This window comes from Pristis pectinata, chromosome 4, assembly GCF_009764475.1.
Source record: "Pristis pectinata isolate sPriPec2 chromosome 4, sPriPec2.1.pri, whole genome shotgun sequence".
Lineage (NCBI taxonomy): Eukaryota > Metazoa > Chordata > Chondrichthyes > Rhinopristiformes > Pristidae > Pristis > Pristis pectinata.
In genome coordinates, this window is record NC_067408.1 from 2,041,033 (window position 1) to 2,065,855 (window position 24,823).

At 44.4% G+C, this 24,823-nt stretch overlaps 1 protein-coding gene across 1 annotated transcript in view; it reads left to right on the forward strand.

Moving 5' to 3' along the window:
* The first annotated feature begins 10,686 nt into the window (after positions 1 to 10,686).
* The window catches only part of mgat4b (alpha-1,3-mannosyl-glycoprotein 4-beta-N-acetylglucosaminyltransferase B), a 258,918-nt gene continuing 244,781 nt past the window's right edge, over positions 10,687 to 24,823 (forward strand). Inside the window, exon 1 of the mRNA XM_052015206.1 lies at positions 10,687 to 10,865. Coding sequence (XP_051871166.1) covers positions 10,775 to 10,865 — 91 coding nt within the window. The 5' untranslated portion in view covers positions 10,687 to 10,774. The remainder of the gene's footprint in view (positions 10,866 to 24,823) is intronic.

A 24,823-nucleotide genomic window follows, 5' to 3' on the forward strand; every position in this document is an offset into this window, starting at 1 on the left:
ACCCTCAGCTCCACAATTCTCTTTGAAAAGGCATCTGCTTCTAAACCTCTCTATCTTCTTTTAAGTTTCTCCTTCCCTCTGATCAAACTGTTGGTTGTTTGCTCTAAGATCTCTTTTCATGGGTTGGTGTCAAATATTCTTTGGTAATATTAATGTGAAATGCCTTGGAGGTACAGAAGCCTGAAGTCCCACACCAGCAGGTTCAGGAACAGCTACTTCCCTTCAACCATTCGGTTCTTGAACCAACCAGCACAACCCCAATCACTACAGTTTAGCAACACTATGACCACTTGATCATTTTGCACTAAAATGGACTTTTTTTTGTTCTAATTGTGTTCTTTCTGGTAAAAAATGTGTATAATTCATGATCAGTTTATGTTTTTCTTGTGAATGCTGCTTATCTGATGTTCTGTGCCTGTGATGCTGCTGCAAGTAAGTTTTTTGTTGCATCTATGCACACATGGACTTGTGAATATAATAAACTCGACTTTGACATAGATGCAAGTTTTCATCGTGATAGTTGAGTACTATGTGCTACAGATATGTTTGGTTGTGGTGCTGCTGTTAAATTACAAGACTAATTACCTGGAGCCCTGAACAAATAATCCAGAGATTCAAGTTCAAATTCCACTTCAGTAGCTGTGGAATTCAGATTCAATTAATAGTCTGGAATTTGGGGGAAACTAGTTTTAGTAATTTTGACTGCAAAAACTACCAGATTGTCAATAAAAGACCACCTAGCTCACTAATTGGTAATTGGTTTATTATTGTCACATGTACTGAGATACAGTGAAAGACTTTTGTCTGCGTGCCATCCAGACAGATCATTCCGTACATAAGTACATTGAGGTAGTTAAAAGAAACTCAGAATGCAGAATATAGAGTTGCAGTTTTAGAGAAAGTGTAGTGCAGGTAGATAAAGAGCAAGGACCACGCTGAGGTAGATTGGGAGATTAAGAGTTCATCTTTCAGCGTATGAGAGGTTCGTTCAAGCGTCTAATAACAGAGGGATAGAAGCTGTCCTTGAGCCTGGTGGTACGTGCTCTCAAGCTTTCATATTTTCTGCCCAATGGGAGAGGGAAGAAGAGAAAATGACTGGGGTAGGAGGGGCCCTTGATTACGTTGGCTGCTTGCCTGAGGCAGCGGGAAGTGTAGATGGAGTCAGTGGAGGGGAGGCTGGTTTGCGTGATGGACTGGGCTGTGTCCACAACTCTATTTGTCTGATGCCCACACAGATTCAATGGGCCGAATGACCTCCTTCTGTGTTGCAATAATCCTGTGATCCTATACAGGTGGCACCTGTGCCAAGACTCTTCTGATACCAGTGAATGCCCCCTTCAATTCTCCGGACACTGGGGTCCATTCAGAAATTTAAAAAAAAATAAATCAAGTTATACTAATTGCCAATATGATAAATTACAACGTTCAGTGCAAATATACAATTTGATAAATCACCCCGAAAGATAGTGGCCCTTTAAGTCTCATGGTTAAAAAGGGCAAAGGCTTGCTGCCTCTCATTGGTTGATTTTATTATCAATTTCATTCATTAGAAATGCACTGTGAAAACTTATGATCTGGTCATTATCACAAAGGTATTTGTGGGAGCTTGCTGTGTACAAATGGCAGCTGTGTTTCCTTATTATAACAACAGTAATGACTCTTCCTTGGCTAAAATGTTGTTCCAATCATTGAGATTGTAAAAGGCATGCAGAAATTAAAGCTTATCTTCTTTTTCAAATCATTTGTGGACTTTTTTGTTTTCTCACTGACAAATGAAGTGAAACTGCAATTTTGATTGGCCCAGGTTTTGGAGACAGCAGTAAATGAATAACTGTTCTTAAAATTTAAACTTTTTCAGAACTTTCTGCTCAGTAGTTCTGGGACTATGGTGGAGAGGGTCAGCAGCTTTAAATTCCTCTGTGTTAACATATCAGATGACCTGTCCTGGACCCAGCACAAAGATGCAATCTTAACAAAAGCGAGCCAACGTCTTTACTTTCTTAGGAGTTAAGGAGGGTTGGCTTGTCACCGAACATTCTAACAAACTTCTACAGATGTACTGTTGTAAGTATCCTGACTGGTTGCATCATAGTCTGGTAGGGAGGAGTGCACAGGAACACAAAAAACTGCAGAGATTAGTGGACTCCACCCAATACATCACGGGCACATCCACCCCCACCATTGGTAGTATTTACAGGAGGCGCTGCCTCAAGAAGACAAGTTCTATCATCAAAGATCCCCAGCATCCGTGCCAACTTTTTGCAGCTACCATCAGGCAGGAGGTACAGAAGCCTGAAGTCCCACACCACCAATGATTACCTGAATGACTACTGCCCGGTGGCTCTGATGTCCACCATCATGAAGTGCTTCGAGAGGCTGGTCATGGCATGCAATAATTTCAGCCTCCCAGACAACCTTGACCCACTGCAATTCACCTACTGTCGAAACAGGTCTACAGCGGATACCATCTCCCTGGCCCTACACTCATCTCTGGAGCATCTGGACAGTAAAGACACCTATGTTAGACTATTGTTTATTGACTACAGCTCTGCCTTCCCAAGCAAACTCATCTCAAAACTCCTAAACCTAGGACTCAGCACCTCCCTTTGCAACTGGATCCTTGATGTCCTGACCAACAGACTGCAATCAGTGAGGACAGGCAGCAACATGTCTGCCACGATATTCTCAACACTGGTGCCCCACAAAGCTGCGTCCTCAGCCCCTTACTCTAATCCATATACACTCAAGGCTGCGTGGCCAGATTCTGTTCTAACTCTATAAGTTTACAGATGGTACCACCGTAGTGGGCCATATCTCAAATAATGATATCGGAGTACAGGAAGGAGATAGAGAGCTTGGTGACATGGTGTCATGACAACAACCTTTCCCTCAATGTCAGTAAAACAAAAGAGCTGGTTCTTGACTTCAAGACGGGGGTGGTGCGGTGTACATGTTCCTGTTCACATTAACGGCACTGAGGTCAAGAGCCTGTCACCAATAGCCTGTCCTGGTCCAACCACGCTGATGCTATGGCCAAGAAAGTTCACTGGCGCCTCAACTTCCTCAGGAGGCTAAAGATATTTAGCATGTCCCCTTTGACCCTCACCAATTTTTAGCAAAGCACCATAGAAACCATCCTATCATGATGCATCACGGCTTGGTACGGCAACTGCTCTGTCCATGACTGCAAGAATATAGAGAGTTGTGGACACAGCTTAGCACATCATGGAAACCAGCTTCCCCTCCATGGAATCTGTCTACATTTCTCACTGCCTCGGTAAAGCAGCCAGCATAATTAAAGACCCCTCCCACCCTGGACATTCTCTCTTCTCCCATCGGATAGAAGATACAAAAGCCTGAAAGCTTGTACCACCAGGCTCAAGGACAGCTTCTATCCCATTGTTATAAGACTATTGAATGGTTCCCTTGTATGATAAGATGGACTCATGACCTCACAATCTACCTCGTTGTGACCTTGCACCTTACTGTCTACCTGCATTGCACTTTCTCTGTAACTGTAACACTTTATTCTGCACTTTTGTTATTGATTTTACCTTGTACTACCTCAATGCACTGTTATAATGAATTGATCTGTATGGACGGTATGCAAGACAAGTTTTTCACTGTACCTCAGTACATTTGACAATTATAAACCAATTTACCAAGTTCAAGAACAGCTACTCCCCTTCAGCCATTGGGTTCTTGAACCAACTGGCAAAACGCTAATCACCACTACAGTTTAGCAACACTATGACCACTTTGATCACTTTGCACTAAAATGGACTTTGTTTTTTATTGTTCTAATTGTGTTTTCTCGTAAAAATTGTGTATAATTTATGTTTAATTTATGTTTTTCTTGTGAATGCTGCTTATCTGATGCTCTGTGCCTGTGATGCTGCTGCAAGTAAGTTTTTCAGTGCACCTGTGTACACATGGACTTGTGCATCTGACAATAAACTCGTTTGACTTTGACTGTGAACAGGAAAAGCCTCCTCAACCAATCAGATGGAAACTCTTACTTAACCAGGCACTGTGGGTTAAAATGTTTAATTCAATGACAAATTACATAGATTCAGCAAAGTAGCATGAAGAGAAAAAGGATGAGAGTAAGACAGAGATAAAAGGAACAGAAAAGATTAAAAAATGATACTTATTTTTTTAAAATCTCCAGCAGTATTCAAAATCTTAAGAAATGAGATTTTGTACATTTATAATGTGTGGCTTATTTGTTGGTGATAATATATTTAGAAGTTCCCTTTCAGTAGAATGACCACAACTTGTCTTTACAGGCAGGTTCAGCAGATTTCCGCTGATTGTGTATTGCAATCTCACACATTCCGTGTGATTCTTGCTAAAAAATTTCAACTGCTGGAGCTTGGTAACTCAGACACCAGCTTTGCGAGTTCAGCATTATACTGTGGATGTGCAGCTGTCAGTAGTGGGGCTGAATAACAGTGTGTGCTGGTATCCTCCCAGTTACTCCCACTGCAAAATCCTACTCAATCCAAGATACCATCAACTCTGAAAAGAACATAAGAGAGGATGAGGTAAAAGAGAAAAGTTATTTTTTTCTCTTGGGAACAGAAAAAGAAGTGGGAAGTCTTGACAAATATTAAACAACTTTCTTGTTCAGATGCTGGCTAACCAGGTCCGTGTTGTTAATATTTTATTTTGGTTTGTTTGGATTAACTGGTAATTATCCTGCTTTGGGCAAAAGGTTGTGGTCACAGGAACAATTTTACATTTTAAGCAAGTTAAGCACATAATCTAGGATAATCATTGTGATGAAATTTAGACAGGTTTTTAGGGAGGAATGCACCCTGTGTCTTGGTCAACATTGCTCCCTCAAATAGTACCACAAAAAATCAAGTAACTTCACAATTCCATTTGTGGGATGTTACTGTGTATTGGTATTGGTATTGGTTTATTATTGTCACTTGTACTGAGGTACAGTGAAAAACTTGTCTTGCATACCGATCGTACAGGTCAATTCATTACACAGTGCAGTTACATTGGGTCAGTACAGAGTGCATTGAGGTAGTACAGGTAAAAACAATAACAGTACAGAGTAAAGTGTCACAGCTACAGAGAAAGTGCAGTGCAATAAGGTGCAAGGTCACAACAAGGTAGATCGTGAGGTCAGAGTCCATCTCATCCTATAAGGGAACCATTCAATAGTCTTATCACAATGGCGTAGAAGCTGTCCTTCCACTGGTGGTATGTGCCCTCAGGCTCCTGTATCTTCTACCCGATGGAAGAGGAGAGAAGGGAGAATGACCCGGGTGGGTGGGGTCTTTGATTATGCTGGCTGCATCACCAAGGCAGTGAGAGGTAAAGACAAGAGTCCAAGGAGGTGAGGCTGGTGTCCACAACGCACTGGGCTGTGTCCACAAATCTCTGTAGTTTCTTGTGGTCCTGGGCAGAGCAGTTGCCATACCAAGCCGTGATGCATCCAGATAGGATGCTTTCTATGGATTGGCTGCCCTGTTTCCCTGCATCACGATGGGAATATACTTTGAAAGTATACGTCATTGACATAAAGCACTCGGGTGGAAGGGATAAACAATCAGTCATGATTTGGAGACAATCATGGTTCACCAAAGGGCAAGACAGTTCTAGGTTTGATCCTTTCACCAGCACAAAATCTACACTGGTATTTCAGAGCGGTACCAAGGAAGTTCTGCAGTGTTGGAATTGCAGCTGTTCCGATAAAATGTTAAAGCATGAGACTTAATTAAGTTCTCATTCCTCAAGAAAGTTGATAGTACTGTTCAGAGAACAGATGGAGAATTTTCTCCTTAAAGTTGCAGCCAATGTTCAACTATCACCAATGTCACTGAAATGATTACAGAACAACCAGGAGGAGCATCAAACACATTTTCACATCAAGATATACAAGGAGATACTGGGTGGATGACCGAGCTTTGTTAACGGAGCACATCCCAAAGTGTTTTCCAGCTAACACAATACCTTCTTTAAGGGTAGTCACTGTTTTAATGTAGGAAACACAGCAGCTGATTTGCACACAGCAAGACCCCTCAGACAGGAATGTGATACTAACCAGATGATCCGCTTTATCAATTGTTTTGATTGATGAATAAGTTTTGACCAGGACATCAGGAGTTAACATTCCTGTACTTCTTCGTAATAGTTCTGTAGGATCTTTCGTGTTCACCTCGTATGGGCTCGCCCACAGAAGACAGAGAGTGGTGGTAGATGGAGCATATTCTGCCTGGAGGTAGGTGACCAGTGGTGTTCTGCAGGGATCTGTTCTGGGACCCCTGCTCTTTGTGATTTTTATAAACGACTTGGATGAGGATTTGGAGTGGTGGGTTAGTAAGTTTGCTGATGATACAAAGGTTGGTGGTGTTGTGGATAGTGCAGAAGGTTGCTGTAGATTACAACAGGATATTAGAACCATAGAACAGTACAGCACAATACAGGCCCTTCGGCCCACCATGTTGTGCCGATTAAACCTCACCTAAGACTATCTAACCCCTTCCCCCCACATCCCCCTATTTTAAATTCCTCCATATGCTTATCTAACAATCTCTTGAATTTGACCAACGTACCTGCCTCCACCACCACCCCAGGCAGTGCATTCCATGTCCCAACCACTCTCTGGGTAAAAACCTACCTCTGATCTCTCCCTTGAACTTCCCACCCATTACTTTAAAGCCATGCCCTCTTGCATTGAGCATTGGTGCCCTGGGAAAGAGGTGCTGGCTGTCCGCTCTATCTATTCCTCTTAATATTTTGTATACCTTTATCATGTCTCCCCTCATCCTCCTCCTCTCCAAAGAGTAAAGCCCTAGCTCCCTTAGTCTCTCCTCATAATCCATATTCTCCAAACCAGGCAGTATCCTGGTAAATCTCCTCTGCACCCTTTCCAATGCTTCCACATCCTTCCTATAATGAGGCGACCAGAACTGGACACAGTACTCCAAGAGTGGTCTAACCAGAGTTTTGTAGAGCTGCATCATTACCTTGTGGCTCTTAAACTCGATCCCACGGCTTATGAAAGCTAACACCCCATAAGCTTTCTTAACTAGCCTATCCACCTGTGAGGCAACTTTCAGTGATCTGTGGATATGAACCCCCAGATCCCTCTGCTCCTCTACACTACCCAGAATCCTGCCATTAACTTTGTACTCCGCCTTGGAGTTTGTTCTTCCAAAGTGTACCACCTCACACTTCTCCGGATTGAACATCATCTGCCACTGGTCAGCCCAGCTCCGCATCCTATCAATATCCCTCTGCAACCTTTGACAGTCCTCCACACTATCCACAACACCACCAACCTTTGTGTCGTCTGCAAACTTGCCAACCCACCCTTCTACCCCCTCATCCAAGTCATTAACAAATATCACGAAAAGTAGAGGTCCCAGAACCGATCCTTGTGGGACACCGCTAGTCACAGCCCTCCAATCTGAATGCACTCCCTCCACCACAACCCTCTGCTTTCTACAGGCAAGCTAATTCTGAATCCACACGGCCAAGCCTCCCTGGATCCCATGCCCTCTGACCTTCTGAAGAAGCCTACCATGTGGAACCTTGTCAAACGCCTTACTAAGTTCCATGTAGACCACATCTACTGCACTACCCTCATCAATCTTCCTGGTCACCTCCTCAAAGAATCCTATCAGGCTTGTGAGACATGATCTTCCCTTCACAAAGCTATGATGACTGTCCCTAATCAGTCCATGATTCTCTAAATGCCCATAGATCCCATCTCTAAGAATCCTTTCCAACAGCTTGCCCACCACGGACGTAAGGGTCACTGGTCTGTAATTCACTGGACTATCCCTACTACCTTTTTTGAATAAGGGGACAACATTGGCAACCCTCCAATCCTCCGGTACCATTCCCGTGGACAACGAGGACTCAAAGATCCTAGCCAATGGTTCAGCAATCTCCTCCCTTGCCTCCTGAAGCAGCCTGGGGAATATTCCGTCAGGCCTCGGGGACTTATCTGTCCTAATATTTTCTAACAGCTCCAACACATCCTCTCTTGATATCTACATGCTCTAGAACATTAACCTTATCAACACTGTCCTCAGCGTTATCGAGGCCCCTCTCCTCGATGAATACTGAAGAGAAGTATTCATTGAGAACCTCACCCACTTCCACACCTTCCAGGCACACCTTCCCACCTTTGCCTCTAATTGGTCCTACCTTTACTCTCGTCATCCTTCAGCTCTTCACATAAGTGAAAAAAGCCCTGCGATTTTCCTTAACCCTACTCACCAAGGCCTTTTCATGTCCCCTTCTCGCTCTCCTCAGTCCCTTCTTAAGTTCCTTCCTTGTTACCCTATATTCCTCATGAGCCCTGTCTGATCCTTGCTGCCTGCACCTTATGTATGCTGCCTTCTTCCTCTTAACTAGTTGTTCCACCTCTCGTCACCCACGGTTCCTTCACCCTGCCATCCTTTCTCTGCCTCACCGGGACAAATTTATCCCTAACATCCTGCAAGATATCCCTGAACATCAACCACATCCCAATAGTAAATTTCCTTTCAAAAATGTCATCCCAATTTACTTTCTCAAATTCTCGCCTTATAGCCTCATAATTTGCCCATCCCCAACTAAATATCTTCTTGTCCTCTCTGCTCCTATCCTTATCTATTACAATGCTAAGGGTTAGGGAGCAGTGGTCACTGTCCCCCAAATGCTCACCCACTGAGAGATGTTACCCGACCTGGTTCATTACCTAATACTAGATCTAATATGGCACTCCCTCTAGTCGGCCTGTCAACATACTGTGACAGGAATCCGTCCTGGACACACTTAACAAACTCTGCCCCATCTAAACCTTTGGTATTAAGCAGGTGCCAATCAATATTTGGGAAGTTGAAGTCTCCCATGAAAACAACCCTGTTATTCTTGCACCTTTCCAAAAACTGCCTCCCAATCTGCTCCTCAGTATCCCTGCTGCTACTGGGGGGCCTATAGAATACTCCCAGTAGAGTAACTGATCCTTTCTTGTTCCTAACTTCCACCCATACTGGCTCTAGAGAGGATCCTTCTACATTACCCACCCTTTCTGCAGCTGTAATAAGTGTCCCTGACCAGTATCACCACCCCTCCTCCTCTTCTCCCCCCCTCCCTATCCCTTTTAAAACACTGAAATCCAGGAATATTCAATATCCATTCCTACCCTGGTGACAGCCAAGTCTCTGCCAGATAGAATGCAGAGCTGGGCTGAGAAGTGGCAGATGGAGTTCAACCCTGATAAGTGTGAAGTGATACACTTTGGGAGATTGAATTTGAAGGCAGAACTCTTAGCAGTGTGGAGGAACAGAGGAATCTTGGGGTCCATGTCTATAGATCCCTCAAGGCTGCCATGCAGATTGATGGGGTTGTTGAGAAGGCGTATGGTGTGTTGGCCTTCATTAGTCGGGGTATTGAATTCAAGAGCCGCAAGGTGATGTTGCAGCTGTATAGAACTCTGGTCAAACCACACTTGCAGTATTGTGTTCAGTTTTGGTTGCCTCATTATAGGAAGGATGTGGAAGCTTTGGAGAGGGTGCAGAGAAGATTTACCAGGATGTTGCCTGGATTGGACAGCATGTCTTATGAGGATAGGTTAAGCGAGCTGGGGCTTTTCTCTTTGGAGAGAAGGAGGATGAGAAGTGACTTGATAGAGGTGAACAAGATGATAAGAGGCATAGATCGAGTGGACAGTCAGAGACTTTTTCCCAGGGTGACAATGGCTAAACGAGGGGACATAATTCTAAGGTGATTGGAGGAAGGTATAAGGGGGATGTCAGAGGTAATTTTTTTTACACAGAGAGTGGTGGGTGCGTGGAACGCACTGCCGGCAGAGGTTGTGGGGGCAGATACATTAGGGACATTTAAGAGACTCTTCGATAGACTCATGAATGATAGAGAAATGGAGGGCTATGTGGGAGGGAAGGGTTAAAGCAGGATAAAATTTCGGCACAACATTGTGGGCCAAAGGGCCTGTACTGTGCTGTAATGTTTTATATGACAATAAACTAATCGAATCTGAAGTGGTCCTAGAAATCCCAAACTGGGCATCAGTAAAGAATGGTCCATGGTGCAATGGCTTTTAATACAGTACCAAGGGAATCAAGGATATGGGCAAGGAGGAAAGTGGACAAGACAGGGAACAGCCATGACTGAACCACCTCATACCCTTATTTATTTTCCTGAATGACACTGTGGAGAGACCAGCTTTCCAAAATATACATCTCTGCAAGTATTAGGATTAGTTATATAAAAGCAAACATGTATTTAATCCGAAGAGGTAAAAATTTGGAGTTTTTTAATAAAAAAAATGCAAGTCCCTCTCATTTGGCCAAACTTCCAGTCACCAATCTTGGTTGCCATGGATACTCCAGGGACACTGGTCACTCAGCTTCAACAGCATCATCATTCAGAAGACATGGTCTGCAATTATATATTCATTCATCCACTTAACTCACGGTCCATACTGCCTTGGAATAGTATATTTTAATCTTAGTATCTTTTCATATGTCTTCAGCAATAAAAATAATAAATTCTACCGACCGAGCGAGAACCAACCGCAAAATTAAAGAGCGCACCTACCAGTCTGGGGTTGGATATCCATCCGCAGCGTGGCGGGGCGACGAATGCGTCATCGGGCAGGCGCACCGCCGCCGCTGGCTGGCGTAAGTAGGCATCCGCGCGGGGATGTAGTGAGGTGGAGCGGTCCCAGAGAGAGAGGGTGGAAGGTGCGCGCTAGAGAATATACAATAATAAATAATCACAATAATGTCTGCCCGGTGAGATGAGGCTCCGAAATGGAACTGTTCTGACGGCTGTGGTCTTGTGCAGTGTGGTCTCGGTGTCCTGGTACGCGGCGTTCTCCGCTCAGAAAGGTGAGAGACCCTCTGAGGGGAGATCGGAGTCAGTGAGGGCCCGCCCGCCCGGCCGGGGGCACCCACTTCCCGCTCCCTGACACCCCCCATCACCCACCCATCACCCTCCCCTGTCCCCCATCACCCCCTCCTGTTCCCCATCACCCACCCCTGTCCCCATCCCCAATCTCCTGTCCCCCACCCCTGTCCCCCACCCCCAATCCCCTGTCCCCCACCCCCAATCCCCTGTCCCCCACCCCCAATCCCCTGTCCCCTGTCCCCATCCCCTGTCCCCCATCCCCTGTCCCCCACCCCCAATCTCCTGTCCCCCATCCCCCATCCCCTGTCCCCCATCCCCTGTCTCCCATCCCCTGTCCCCCATCCCCTGTCTCCCATCCCCTGTCCCCCATCCCCAATCTCCTGTCCCCCATCCCCTGTCCCCCACCCCCAATCTCCTGTCCCCCATCCCCTGTCCCGCCTCCCTGACCCGGCATCTCCTCCCCTCCCCTCCCCACCCTACCCTGACCCAGCACTCCCTTCCCCACCCCCTCCGAACAAGCAATACCCCCTGCACCACCACCTTTCCTCACCACCACCCCGCCATCTCCCTACCCTTATCCCTCCCCACTCGACTCCCCCACCATCCTACTCTTTCCCCATCGGTTCATTCCCTGGTGACCCCCGCCGCCACTGTTTACCCTGGGATATCCCAGGTTATTCCAGACTTTGCCCTCCTTGCCTGGGCTGTGGAGGAACCCGGGATCTGGGCAACAATCCCCCCCCCCCCCCCCCCCCAACACGGCGGCTGCCAGTGGGGTGGAGTTGGTGCTGGCAGCCGGTACGTTGTGAGCGGCAGGCTGGGTGTTGGGTGCTTTCTTCCCTCCCTTGTAGTCTCTTCCACCCGCCATGTGTTTCCCTATTTGACACGGCCGGTGACTGTGGGTTTGTTTGCTCGTCGGGAGGGTTAATTGCCATGTTCCCAAAACTGGTTTTAATCTTAACTTTGCAGGTTCTGTCGTTGAACACGAATGCCCCACTGTGGGATTAAGCATAGCAACTTAATGCCATCTGCTTTATTCTCTCGGGAGCTGCCGTGTTCAGCAATTCTATTGCTTTACCCTTGTGGACCCAGTTTCTTACCTTCCTCGCTTCTGGGGGGGGTGGGGGGGGGAAGGTTTGCAGGAAGGAGATTTTCCTGCAACGCCACTACCGCTGCTGATAAAAACTTTCTCCTTGTCTAATTGTGCTTGCCTTGTTGATTTACTGCTTGGAAGGCGTGATGTCTTGATCGTTAGGAGGATTCTTTTGTCTGCAGGGTCCTTCCCTTTGAGATCCCTGTGTGTGTTGTTTAGAAGGCCCACATGGGTTTGTGTGTGGAGTGTGCAGTAAGTTGTAAATAGAAGATGCTGGAAACTCCCGCGCGGAGAAGTAGCGTTGTGTTTCAGTTCCGTTCAAATCCTTTCTGCTGAAAGGTCAGTGCCCCAAAACTATTCCCTCCACTGGCTGAGTATGTCCAGCGTGGATTTTAAAGTTGTTGTGAGGTCTCGACCTGAAACGTCGACAATTCCTTCCCTACCCCTAAATGCTGCTCGATTCGCTAAATTCCTGCAGCGGTTTGCTTTTTGTGTTTTTTTTAAAGCTAGTGCATTTGCAAAGGAAGTAGTTTTACTGTAATCTAGATACTTTGCGTGAATTGTTTCTTCAACTCGGAGGGGTGTGTAATGGTATGAATGCAGGGAGGGAGTGGTGTTGACGGAGGGGCCCCATTTCACGATTATATTTGTTGCTACCGTGTACTTCATTTTGCTGTATTTATTAACACATTTTCTGCAATCACAGAAAATGCCAGAAGCACTCAGCAGATCGGGCAGCATCTGTGGAAAGAGTCTTCCAGCTGAAACGTTAACCCTTTCCACAGATACTGCCTGACCTGCTGTGTGTTTCAACATCTTGCTTCATTTCAATTTTCAAGCATCTGCAGTTTTTTGATCCTCCTTTTCTGCAAGTGGCAAAACATCAGGCAGGGTCATCCCCAGCAGTGTGTTAACAATTGGTCACAGTGCCTTCACAACCTGTTTAAAAACAAATGCACAAGAGATTCTGGAATCTGGAGCAACACACACAAGATGCTGGAGGAATCATTATGAGGAGAGACTAAGGGAGCTAGGTCTTTTATTCGTTGGAGAGAAGGAGGATGAGAGGAGACATGATAGAGGTGCACAAAATATTAGGAGGAATAGGTAGAGTGGACAGCCAGCGCCTCTTTCCCAGGGCACCAATGCTCAATACAAGAGGGCATGTCTTTAAAGTAATGGGCAGGAAGTTCAAGGGAGATATCAGAGGAAGGTTTTTTACCCAGAGAGTGGTTGGGGCATGGAATGCGCTGCCTGGGGCGGTGGTGGAGGCAGGTACGTTGGTCAAATTCAAGAGATTACTAGATAAGCATATGGAGGAATTTGAAATAGAGGGATATGTGGGAGGAAGGGGTTAGATAGTCTTAGGCGAGGTTTAAAGGTCGGCACAACATTGTGGCCGAAAGGCCTGTATTGTGCTGTACTGTTCTATGGTCTATGAACTCTGCAGGTCAGGCAGCATCTATAGAGGGAAATAAACAGTTGATGTTTTGGGCCAAGACCCTTCATCAGGACTGGAAAGGAAGAGGGCAGAAGCCAGAATAAGGATGGAGGGGAGGAACACAGGCTGGCCGGTGAGAGGGGGTAGGTGGGTGGGGGAGGGGGGAGATGCAAGAAACTGAGGGGATAGGTAGAAGAGGCAAAGGGCTGAAGAAGAAGGAATGTTCTGAAAAAGAAAAACACATGATTACTTTATAAAATAAACTTGCAGAAATAAAAGTGCAGAAGTTTGCCCAACCTGTTGTTCTGTTTCTTCGTCAGACTGACATCTTTTAGGTTAGTGCTGTATCTTTTTGCTGTATCTCAGTACATGTGACAATAAACCAATTGCCAATAACATTTCTGTATTGTAATATGAAATGACAACAGAAAAAGCTGGAAATCCTCGGGTAAGGCACCGTCCCTGCAGAAACAGCAACGTTTTAGATTAATCAAATGTGGAGGAGTTCAAAATGAGTATTTAATTGCAGAGAAAAGTAGAGAGGCAGAGAGAACCAAAGGGGAAAAATGGTGAAATATTTTGACACCCAAATCACGGACCTTCCCTTTTGGTTTCTCTCTCCCTCCCTGTTGGTCTGTTTAATTTTAACTTTCACAGATGCTGTCTGACCTGCTGAGTATCCCTGGCATTTTCTGTTTTAATCTCAGATTTGCAGCATCTGCAGTATCTTAAATTTGCATTAGTTTTTTTTTACACAGCATGCAGGGAACTGAGGGAGGGAAAAGACCTTAGTGATGATCCTTACAGCCTGTTATCAATTATGTGCCAGCAGTATATGTATTTAAAATAGAAAGATTTGAGTTTGGAGACCTACATTGTTTTGCTAGCATCCCGGATAGAATGACAGATGATGCATGTTTGGCTAAAAATAATGAATATGTTGTATCCTGTGTTCATTTTCATCAGATCCTCACTGCATTTATTTAATAAAAATGAATAAATTCATTTTATTTTTTCTTTTATTGGGGTGAATTCCTTTGCATTTGTAAGATTTGGATGGTTATCTACGAGGTGATGTTGTGGAAAGCAGTACTGATAGGATGGATAAGTTAATATGCGGCTACAGTAAGAAATTGAGAATGCAAATAGAATGTAGTCTTCTATTGCTCAATGATTGGAGCATCAGAGTAACCAAGACTCACTACATCTCAGTCATTGGGTTTTGATCACCTTATCTAAAGCAAGGGTGTACTTGAAATACTGTAAGAAAAATCAATAGGTCAAGCAGTATCTATGGAAGGAGAAACCAAGTTCATATTTCAGGTCAATGACCTTTCATCACATATTTGACAGAGGGGTTTGTAGAGTTATCCAGTCCCTTCAGCCCAACTCGATCATGCCAACCAAGTTGTCTACCGAGCTAGTCCCATTTGCTTGCATTTGGCCCACATCCCACCAAACCTTTCCTACCTATGAACCTGTCCAAATGCCTTTTAAGCATTGTAATTGTACCTGCCTCTACCACTTCTAGATGTTACTGGGATAGAGATGAGAGAGGTTTTCCTATGAGGAATCTTTGGGAATATAAAATTCATAGGGGTTTGATGCATATTGAGAGGCTGTTTCCCATGGCTACAGTCATTTAAGACTGAATCCATGGAGACCCCATTGCTAATTAATATTGATGGTAATAATTGATGAGAAAAATATAATTACCCATATATGTTCTGAATTGGTCACATAGAGCCTGTGGCTAAGGTATTGGACAACTCTGATCAAGGGCAACAAAGGCCTACATTAATATAGGCAAACAATTACAATCACTTAACCACCAGGGAGATTTGATTTAATGAATATTTTTATATTGGTCTTTGTACCTGAGAATGGTTAGTTCTCTCTTCCAACTGTAACGGTTGGGCATAGGGAGAACTATTTATGGAGCATCAATGATTGGGCACAAGGAGAATTTTCTTCTCTAAATATGGCATATTTCCATCCACTTGGACCTCGTAGCTCTGGATGTTCCTTTTCATTCCTGTGATGGTATCGCTGGTTTTCTCTTGAAAAGGTAATGATAGCAATTTGAGCTATTTCAGAGTGGAAGATGCCTGTGTGTTTCTTTTTTTAACGTGGGATAGCTGTTACATATCAGCAGCTTCACAGGCTTGGCAGAACAAGGTTTTGCCAGGTTGGCAAGGGTCAAGGTCCTGCTTCGTGGATGTGAATATGTGCACACATCCATTGGCACCTGTTGAGGAGCAGGTGGGCTCGGGCAGACTGGTCCTTGCTTACTGCCAATGTCTGGATTCACTCCTTTTTCTCTCCTCGCTAATCCAGGCAACATCCTGGTGAACCTCTTCTGCACCCTCAAAATTCTGGCAGTTTTAATCATGTTGACCACTGGTGCCCGAGCTGACTGAAACCTTGCAAGGTTTGTTGCTGTCAAGCTTCCCGTTGTAATGAAACTAATCTATAGTGTAAATGGGAAACCATGTAACTTGTGTTGTCTCCACTGCAGAACCGAGGTCACTCCAACATTGGTTATTGAGCTGCATTGTGTAGATGATGTTTACATATATGCAAGTTTGGAGGGGGAACGCTCAGTGTCATTGACTTATTCACTGAAGTGAATGTGCCTTATGCTCAATAACCACAAAACAAATTTGCACTACTAACTTACATCTGATACACAGCACTTCCCTTTGAAAATAAATGTCCACATTGTGGCAAGCAAACCACTTGTCATTTTTCAGAACTAGCTGTCAGTGAGGGTAGGTGTTGATAATGAAATTCACCATTGTCTTCAGTGCACTAGCACAGCCTTGGGCTGTTTGAGGAGGAGAATTTAAAGATCAGGACATCAAATATGGCAGGCATGGTAGTGCAGCGGTTAGTGTTCCGGCCGCTGCCTGTAAGGAGTGTGTATGTTCTCCGTGTCTGCATGGGTTTCCTTCAGGTGTTCCAGTTTCCTCCCACATTCCAAAAGACGTACGGGTTAGGAAGTTGTGAGCATGCTATGTTGGCGCTGGAAGCGTGGCGACACTTGCGGGCTGCCCCCAGAACACTCTATGCAAAAAGATGCATTTCACTGGGTGTTTCAATGTACACGTGACTAATAAAGATATCTTATAAAACTCATGGTCTGTTGGACAGCAGTGATCCCTGTCTTCCCCATGCTAATCAGATGTTGTTGGACTACCAACAACAGCACCTCAGTACTGGTGAAGTACTACCAATGCTGTTTCCACAGAATCGTCCAAATCCACGGGTGGAAGTAGTGAACCAAAGTCACTGGCCATTCCCCTGTCAGTACCTCCTAATTGCCACATTATTCAGTGCTGCAGCAGGCACTCCAAACTGAATTCTATCCTGTAGAAGATGTTGGTGAGATCACACTTGGAGTATTGTGTGCAGTTCTGGTCAACCAGCTATAGGAAGGATGTTGAGTTGGAAAGGGTGCAGAAAAGATTTGCAAGGATGCTACAGGGACTGGAGGGTTTGAGTTATAAGGAGAGACTGGATAGGCTGGGACTATATTCCTTGGAGGATAAGGTGATCTGAGGGGCAAACCTTTCACAGAAAGAGTGGTGGGTATGTGGAACGAACTGCCAGAGGAAGTGGTAGATGTGGGTACAATTACAATGTTTGAAAGACGTTTGGACAGGTACGTGGATAGGAAAGGTTTGGAGGGATATGGGCCAAATGCAGGCAAATGGGACTAGGTCAGGTGGCCAATTGGTCAGTGTGATCGAGTTGGGTCGAAGAGCATGGAAACAGGCCCTATAGCTCTGACTAAGAGATAATGGGGGGATAAGGAGAAAAATTCCAGGATGTTCTTGAACATCCTTGGAAAAAGTGTAACATCCTCACTGATTTTGTTTTTGTTTGGGAATCTGACCTATGACCACTCAACAGCAAAGACGCATCTGGGATAGCATTGGGAATTTTATCTCTTTGGAGCATGAAGAAGCCCATAAAAACAACAAGGATATCACCTCCCAAACTACCCCTCACCCCACCCCGCTCTCACCTTGCCTGCCCTCAAACACCACCTGCTCCAACAGTGACTGAGTCTGTGGGTCCTATATTGGTCTCATCAGCCACCTTGGGACCTGCAGAACAAGGGTGGAGGCAAGTCAACTTCAGCTCCGCAGGACTGCCAAGATGACTTCTACGAGTAAGTTCGGTATCAATAAACAGTCAAGTATCACCCAAGTTGGTGTTTGCTGGAATTGCATGGGAGATGAGTCTGCTCACCTATGTAGAAAGGGAGGTGGGGAGGGATCTAATGATGGAAAGCTTAATGAATCAAAACTTAAAAAATGTAGTGGTATAGGATAGTGAGGGGAAAATGAAAGTCAAAGTGTGACAGGAAGGGGGAGAAATAAACCAAAGTAAGTGAATAGTGCCAAAGGGCAAAGCTTATGGGTCTCTATCTCAATGCACCTAATACTTGTAGAGGAGTTGACAGCACAATTAGTAACATAGGAGTATGATCTAATAGTTATTGTGAGATGACCAGGACTGGAAACTCTATTTCAGGTTATTCAAGATTCTAAAAGTAAAGGCAAGGGAAAGGAAGTGGGGTGGTTTTGTTAATTAAGAAAGGTATCGGTGTGACATTAAGTGATATAGGCACAGATGGTGATGTGGAATTGATTTGGGTGGAAATAATGAACAGCAAGGGAAAGGAGAAATGGTGGGAGTTGTTGATAGCCCCCCTTCTCCTTCCCCCCCCCCCCACAAGATGTTGCTACTTACAGGATAAAGCATAAATGTGGAAATATTAAAAACATATCAGAAGGAACTGCAAATTATCATGGATGATTTTAATCTGCATATTCATTGGACAAATCAAACTGGCAGTGCTGCCCTAGAAGTGGATTTTGTGCAGTGTGTCAGGGATTATTTCTTAGTGGTATGTTATAGAGCTTATCCAGAGAATAACTTTTTTCAGATTTGGTCATGCATAATGAGGTAGGGTTAATAAAAGATGTGGTTAAGGATCACCTAGGGAGTAGTGACTACAACATGGTAGAACTCCAGAAACAGTTTGAGGGTGGACCATGGTCCATAACTAGTATCCTCAACATAAATAAGGACAATTAGAATGGTTCAAGGGTAAGCTGTTCGGTTGTACTTGGTAAATGGGCGAAGGGATTAGTTAGCGAATGAGCAGTGCCAGATATTTAAGCATCTAGTTTATAACACTCAGCAGAGATGCATCATATTTGGAATGAAGGAACCCAGGAAAAAGACAAAGGTTAAAGAAAATATTAAATTAAAGGCCAGAGTGCAAAAATTGACAAGGGCTAGTGTTAGACCAGTGGGTAGCTAGGGTAAGTGTTGGACCCCTAGAGAATGAGATTGGGGAATTAATAATGGGAAACATAGAAATGGCAGATAAGTTAACTCAATACTTTGCAACACTCTTCACTGTGAAAGACAACAATAGAACATAGAACATTATAGCACAGTACAGGCCCTTTGGCCCACGATACTGCGCCAACGTTTTATCCTACTCCAAGATCGAGCTAACCCTTCCATCCCACATACCCCACCATTCCTCTATCATTCATGTGTCTATCTAAGAGTCTCTTAAATGTCCCTAATGTATCTGCCTCTACCACATCTGTCGGCAGTGCATTCCACACACCCACCACTCTGGGTAAAAAAAAATTACCTCTTACATCACCCCTGTACCTTCCTCCTATCACCTTAAAATTATGCCCCCTCGTGTTAGCCATTTTCACCCTGGGAAAAAGTCTCTGGCTGTCCATTCTTATCACCTCGATCAAGTCACCTCTCATCCTTCTTCTCTCCAAAGAGGAGAGCCCTAGCTTGCTCAACCTATAAGACGTGCTCTCCAATCCAAGCAGCATCCTGGTAAGTCTCTTCTGCATCCTCTCTAAAGCTTCCACGTCCTTCCTATAATGAGGTAACTAGAACTGAACACAAAACTCCGAGTGTGGTCTATCCAGAGTTCTATAGAGCTGCAACATTACCTCGCGGCTCTTGAACTCAATACCCTGACTAATGAAAGCTAACACACTATACGCTGCCTTAACAACCCTATTGACCTGCACAGCAACCTTGAGGGATCTATGGACGTGGACCCCAAGATACCTCAGTTCCTCCACACTGCTAAGAGTCCTGCCATTAACCTTGTATTCTGCCTTCAAATTCAATCTTCCAAAGTGTATCACTTCACACTTTTCTGCGTTGAACTCCATCTGCCTCTTTTCAGCCCAGCTTTGCATCCTATCAATGTCCTGTTGTAACCTACAGCAACCTGTCACACTATCCACAACTCCACCAACCTTCGTGTCATCTGCAAGCTTACCAACCCACCCTTCCACATCCTCATCCAAGTCAATTATAAAAATCAAAGAGCAGGGGTCCCAGAATAGATCCCTGCGGAACACCACTGTTCACTGACCTCCAGGCAGAATACTCTCAATCTACAACCACCCTCTGTATTCTATGGGCGAGCCAATTCTGAATCCATGCAGCCAAGTTTCCTTGGATCCCATGACTCCTGACTTTCTGAATAAGCCTTCCATGAGGAACCTTATCAAATGCCTTACTAAAATCCATGTATACCACATCCACTGCTCTACCTTCATCAATGTGCTTTGTCATATCCTCAAAGAATTCAATCAGGCTCGTGAGGCACAACCTGCCCCTCACAAAGCTATTGCTGACTGTCCCTAATCAGCCTATGCTTCTCCAAATGCTCAGAAATCCTTTCTCTGAGAATCTTCTCCAGTAATTTGCCCACCACTGAAGTAAAACTCACTGGTCTGGAATTCCCAGCATTAACCCTACTCCCTTTCTTGAGCAAAGGAACAACATTTGCCACCCTCCAATCATCTGGCACGACTCCTGTGGCCAGTGAGGATGCAAAGATCATCGCCAAAGGCACAACAATCTTCTCTTGCTTCCTGTAATAACCTTGGATATACCCCATCTGGCTCCGGTGATTTATCCATCCTAATGTTTTTCAAAAGTTCCAGCACATCCTCTTTCTTCACGTTGACATGCCCTAGCATATCAGCCTGTTGTACGCCATTCTCACAAATGTCAAGGTTTCCCTCTCTGGTGAATACTGAAGCAAAGTATTCATTAAGGACCTCCCCTACCTCTTCCGACTCCAGGCACATGTTTCCTCTTTTATTCCTGATCAGTCCTACCCTCACTCTAGTCATCCTCCTATTCTTCACATACGTGTAGAATGCCTTGGGGTTTTCCTTAATCCTACTCACCAAGGCTTTCTCATGCCCCTTTCTAGCTCTCCTAAGTCCATTCTTAAGCTCCTTCTTGGCTACCTTGTAACTCTCCAGAGCCCTGTCTGATCCTTGCTTTCAAAACCTTGGGTAAGCTTCTTTCTTCCTTTTGCCAAGATATTCTACGTCTCTTGTCAACCATGGTTCCTTCAACCATCCTTGCCCTGCCTCAATGGGATAAACCTATCCAGAACCCCATGCAAGCATTCCTTAAAGAACCCCCACGTTTCTGCTGTGCCCTTCCCCAAGAACATCTGTTCCCAATTTACACTGTCAAGATCCTGCCTAATAGCATCATAATTCCCCCTTCCCCAGTTAAATACTTTCCCATATCGTGTGCTCCTATCCCTCTCCAAGGCTATGGTAAAGGTCAAGGAGTTATGGTCACCATCTCCAAAATGCTCTCCCACCGAGAGATCTGAAACCTGATCAAGCTCATTGCCTAGTACCAGGTCCAGTATGGCCTCTCCTCTAGTTGGTCTATCCACATACTGTGTCAGGAATACTTCCTGGACACACCGAACAAACTCTGCCCCATCTATTCCCTTTACACTAAGGAGGTGCCAATCAATATTAGGGAAGTTGAAATCACCCATGACAACAGCCCTGTTATTTTTGCACCTCTCAAATCTGCCTCCTGATCTGTTCCTCAGCATCTCTGCTGCTATTGGGGGGGGTCTGTAGAATACTCCCAATAGAGTGATCATTCCCTGTTTCTGACTTCCACCCACACTGACTCAGTGGACGATCCCTCCAGGACATCCTCCCTTTCTACAGCTGTGACACTGTCACTGATCAGCTAAGTCACTCCCCCACCTCTTTTACCTCTGTCCTTCTCCCTTTTGAAACATCTAAACCCTGGAATATCCAGCAGCCATTCCTGCCCTTGTGACAGCCAAGTCTCTAATGGCAACAACGTTGTAGTTCCACGTACTTACCCACGCTCTCAGTTCATCAGCCTTGTTCCTGATACTTCTCGCATTAAAGTAGACACACTTCAGCCCATCCAGCTGACTGCAATTTTGCCCTTTCAACTGCCTATCCTTCCTCACAGTCTCTCTACACTCTGTATCTACTTGTACACTAAATGCACCAACCTCTAACCTATCACTCGGGTTCCCATCTGTCCCCACTGTCACAATGGCTGCTCCACTTGATGCTACCTTCTTTGTATTGGCTACTGTTAATTACCCAATCAACTATTTACATTTTGCAAATGTGCCTCTTTTGGACTCCTGCAAGATTAAACTCACAAGCACACGCACAGAGATTCGCCTCTTTTCAATGCTCCCGCTCCAAATCATTTCAAAGATTTCTGATGGATTAGTTTCAAATACTATGGAAGAACTTGTAACAATAACCATGATGGGCAAGGCACTGGAAAAACTTATGGTCTGAGGGTTTTCAAGGAAGTTGTTGAGAAGATGTTGGAACCACCGGTTGAGTTGCAGGAAGGTACCAGTTGATTGAAAAACCTTAAATGTGACTCCATTGTTCAAAAAGGAGGAAGAGAGAAAGGAGGTAGTTATACGCCTGTAATATATGTTGTTGGCAACATGTTGGAATCTATAATCAAGGACATCACAACTCGTGATAAATTTGTGCCAATTATAGCCAGTACCCAACTAGTGTAGGTGGCAAATACTTCAGCCTTGTGTGCTGTCCTAGAAGTAATGTCTAAATGGTCAATAATCAGGTTTGTTGTATCTTGAAGGGGCTTCAGAAACTTTATCCAAAGTCACCTGGGATGCATCCTGACCCAACTGGTTACTTCGTGTCTGATCCTGATAACTTTCTCCATAATATCCCACATTTTCTGCTGGAGAGGCTGTATCTGATTATCTAATTCTGCTATATCTAAGGTACTCATCAAACCACGTCAACATGGTGTAATGAAAGGTAAATCCTTTTTTGTAAATTAGCTGGAGTTCTTCAAGGATATAATGAGCAGAGTTGATGTAAGTAACCTGTAGATGTCGATCCTCCCTGCATCTTAACAAGCTTCTTTTGTCTCCATACCTGTTCTGAAGAAGGGTCTTCGACCTGACACATTAACTCTGTTTCTCTTCCCACATATGTGGCTTGACCTGAGTTTTTTCTGTTTCTAACCTTTGTTGTAGTATATTTGTATTTTCTGAAGGTGTTTGACAAAGTGGCACAGAAGGCTGGGGCACGGATAAGAGCACATGATATTCAGGGAAGTATATTAGTGTGAATTGGAGATTGCTTATAATGGGGTTGGAATAGATGGGTTTTTCAAGCTGGAAGGTTGTAACTAGTGGAGTGCCCCGTTAATACAAATCATAATTAATTGGCCTTCAACTAATTATGATTTTTATTAATAACCTTGAGGAGTAGCCAGAGTAAGTGTTTGAAGTTTGCTGAAAATAGGTGGGAGTACATGTTGCCAACAACATGTATTACAGGCTTATAACTACCTGCTTTTCTCTCTTCCTACTTTTTGAACAATGGAGTCACATTGTGGCAAACAGGATATAGATTGAGTGGGCGAAAGCTTGGCTGATGGAGTTAAATGTAGGAAAGTGTGAGGTTATGCACTTTGGTGAGGAATCTTAAGGCAGATATCTAAATGGAAAGAGATGGCAGGTGAGCGAAGTATAGAACTGCAAAAAGTTAGCAAGCATTTGCAGCAAGTGGTTAGGAAGGCAAATACTATATTGACCATTATTGCAAGAGAGCTCGGGTTTAGACAGAGCAATGTATTGTTACAATTGTTCAGAGTGTTGGTGAGGCCACACCTGGATTACTGGGCACAGTTTTGGTTTCCTTATTTAAGAAAGGATATAGTGGCAATGGAGACAGTCCAAAAGGGATTCACTGGGCTATTTCCTGGGATAAGAGGGTTGTTTTATCACAAGTAGCTAAATAAATGAGAACTGTACTCTTTGGAGTTTAGGATGAGGGTGATCTTGAAACATACAGGATCCTTAAGGGGCATGCAAGAGTAAGTGTCGAGATGTTTCCACTAGTGGGGGAATCTCGAATGAGGGGGTACAGTTACAAGATTGAAGGTGGTCATTTTAAAACTGAGGTGCGTAAGAACTTCCAAGGGTAGCGCATCACTGGAATTCTTTACTGTGGAGGGTTGTGGGGGCCAGATCGTTGGGGGTCTTTAAAGTGGAGGTAGACACATTTCTGAAAGATCAGGGAATTGAGGGCTACAGGGAACTGGCACAGAGGAGAAGATGAGGCCTGGGGTAGATCAGTCATGATTATCTAGAATTGCTGAACAGTCTTGAGGGGCTGAGTGGCCTACTCCAGATCCAATTTTCTTATGTAGCCAGATAAAGGTAGTGAATTTCTTTTGGGGAAGGAATCCTAAAGGATCACTTGTGTTTTTAACGAGAATTGAGCGTTTTCATTGTTACTTTTACTGCTAACATTTATTTTAACCAAAATGTGTCCAACAGTTCTTGATCTTCCATCACCCTACCCCAGAGCTGCAAACCTGATCTGCTTTCAACCTCATTATTTCATGATTGGAAATTCAAATCCTTTCTCGTGAAGGCTTGGTGTGCCTTTGCACTTTCGTAGAGCACCCATTTATCTTTGCTGTAATCTGTGTGCATTGATTTGGATAGTTAATAGGTTAAAACCATCTGTCAGTTTAGGTTCTAGTTTCACCCCAGAGACTTAAGCCTAAATCTGGTCTGATAGTTCAATATGTTGCAGTGCAAGTGCTGTCTCTTGAATATCAAATTCTGTGTCTACCTTTTCCCTGAGATGAACGCAAGAGATCCTATAACAATATTTTTTTTCCTTAAAAAATATAGAACATAGAACAGTCCAGCACAGAACAGGCCCTTCGGCCCACAATGTTGTGCCGACATAGCTATTCCCTCCTACCTACAGAATACCTATATCCCTCTATTTTCCTCGTATTCAGGTGCCCATCCAAGCCCCCAATGAATTTGCCTCCACCACCCTATCAGGCAACGCATTCCAGGCATCCACCACTCTCTCAGTAAAAAAACGTACTCCTCACGTCTGTTCTGAACCTACCCCCTCTCACCTTAAATGTATGCCCTCTGGTATGGATGAAGTAAAAGGGAAAGAGAGCACAGGAGAGGTTACTGAAGTCTCGAGAATAAAATAAAA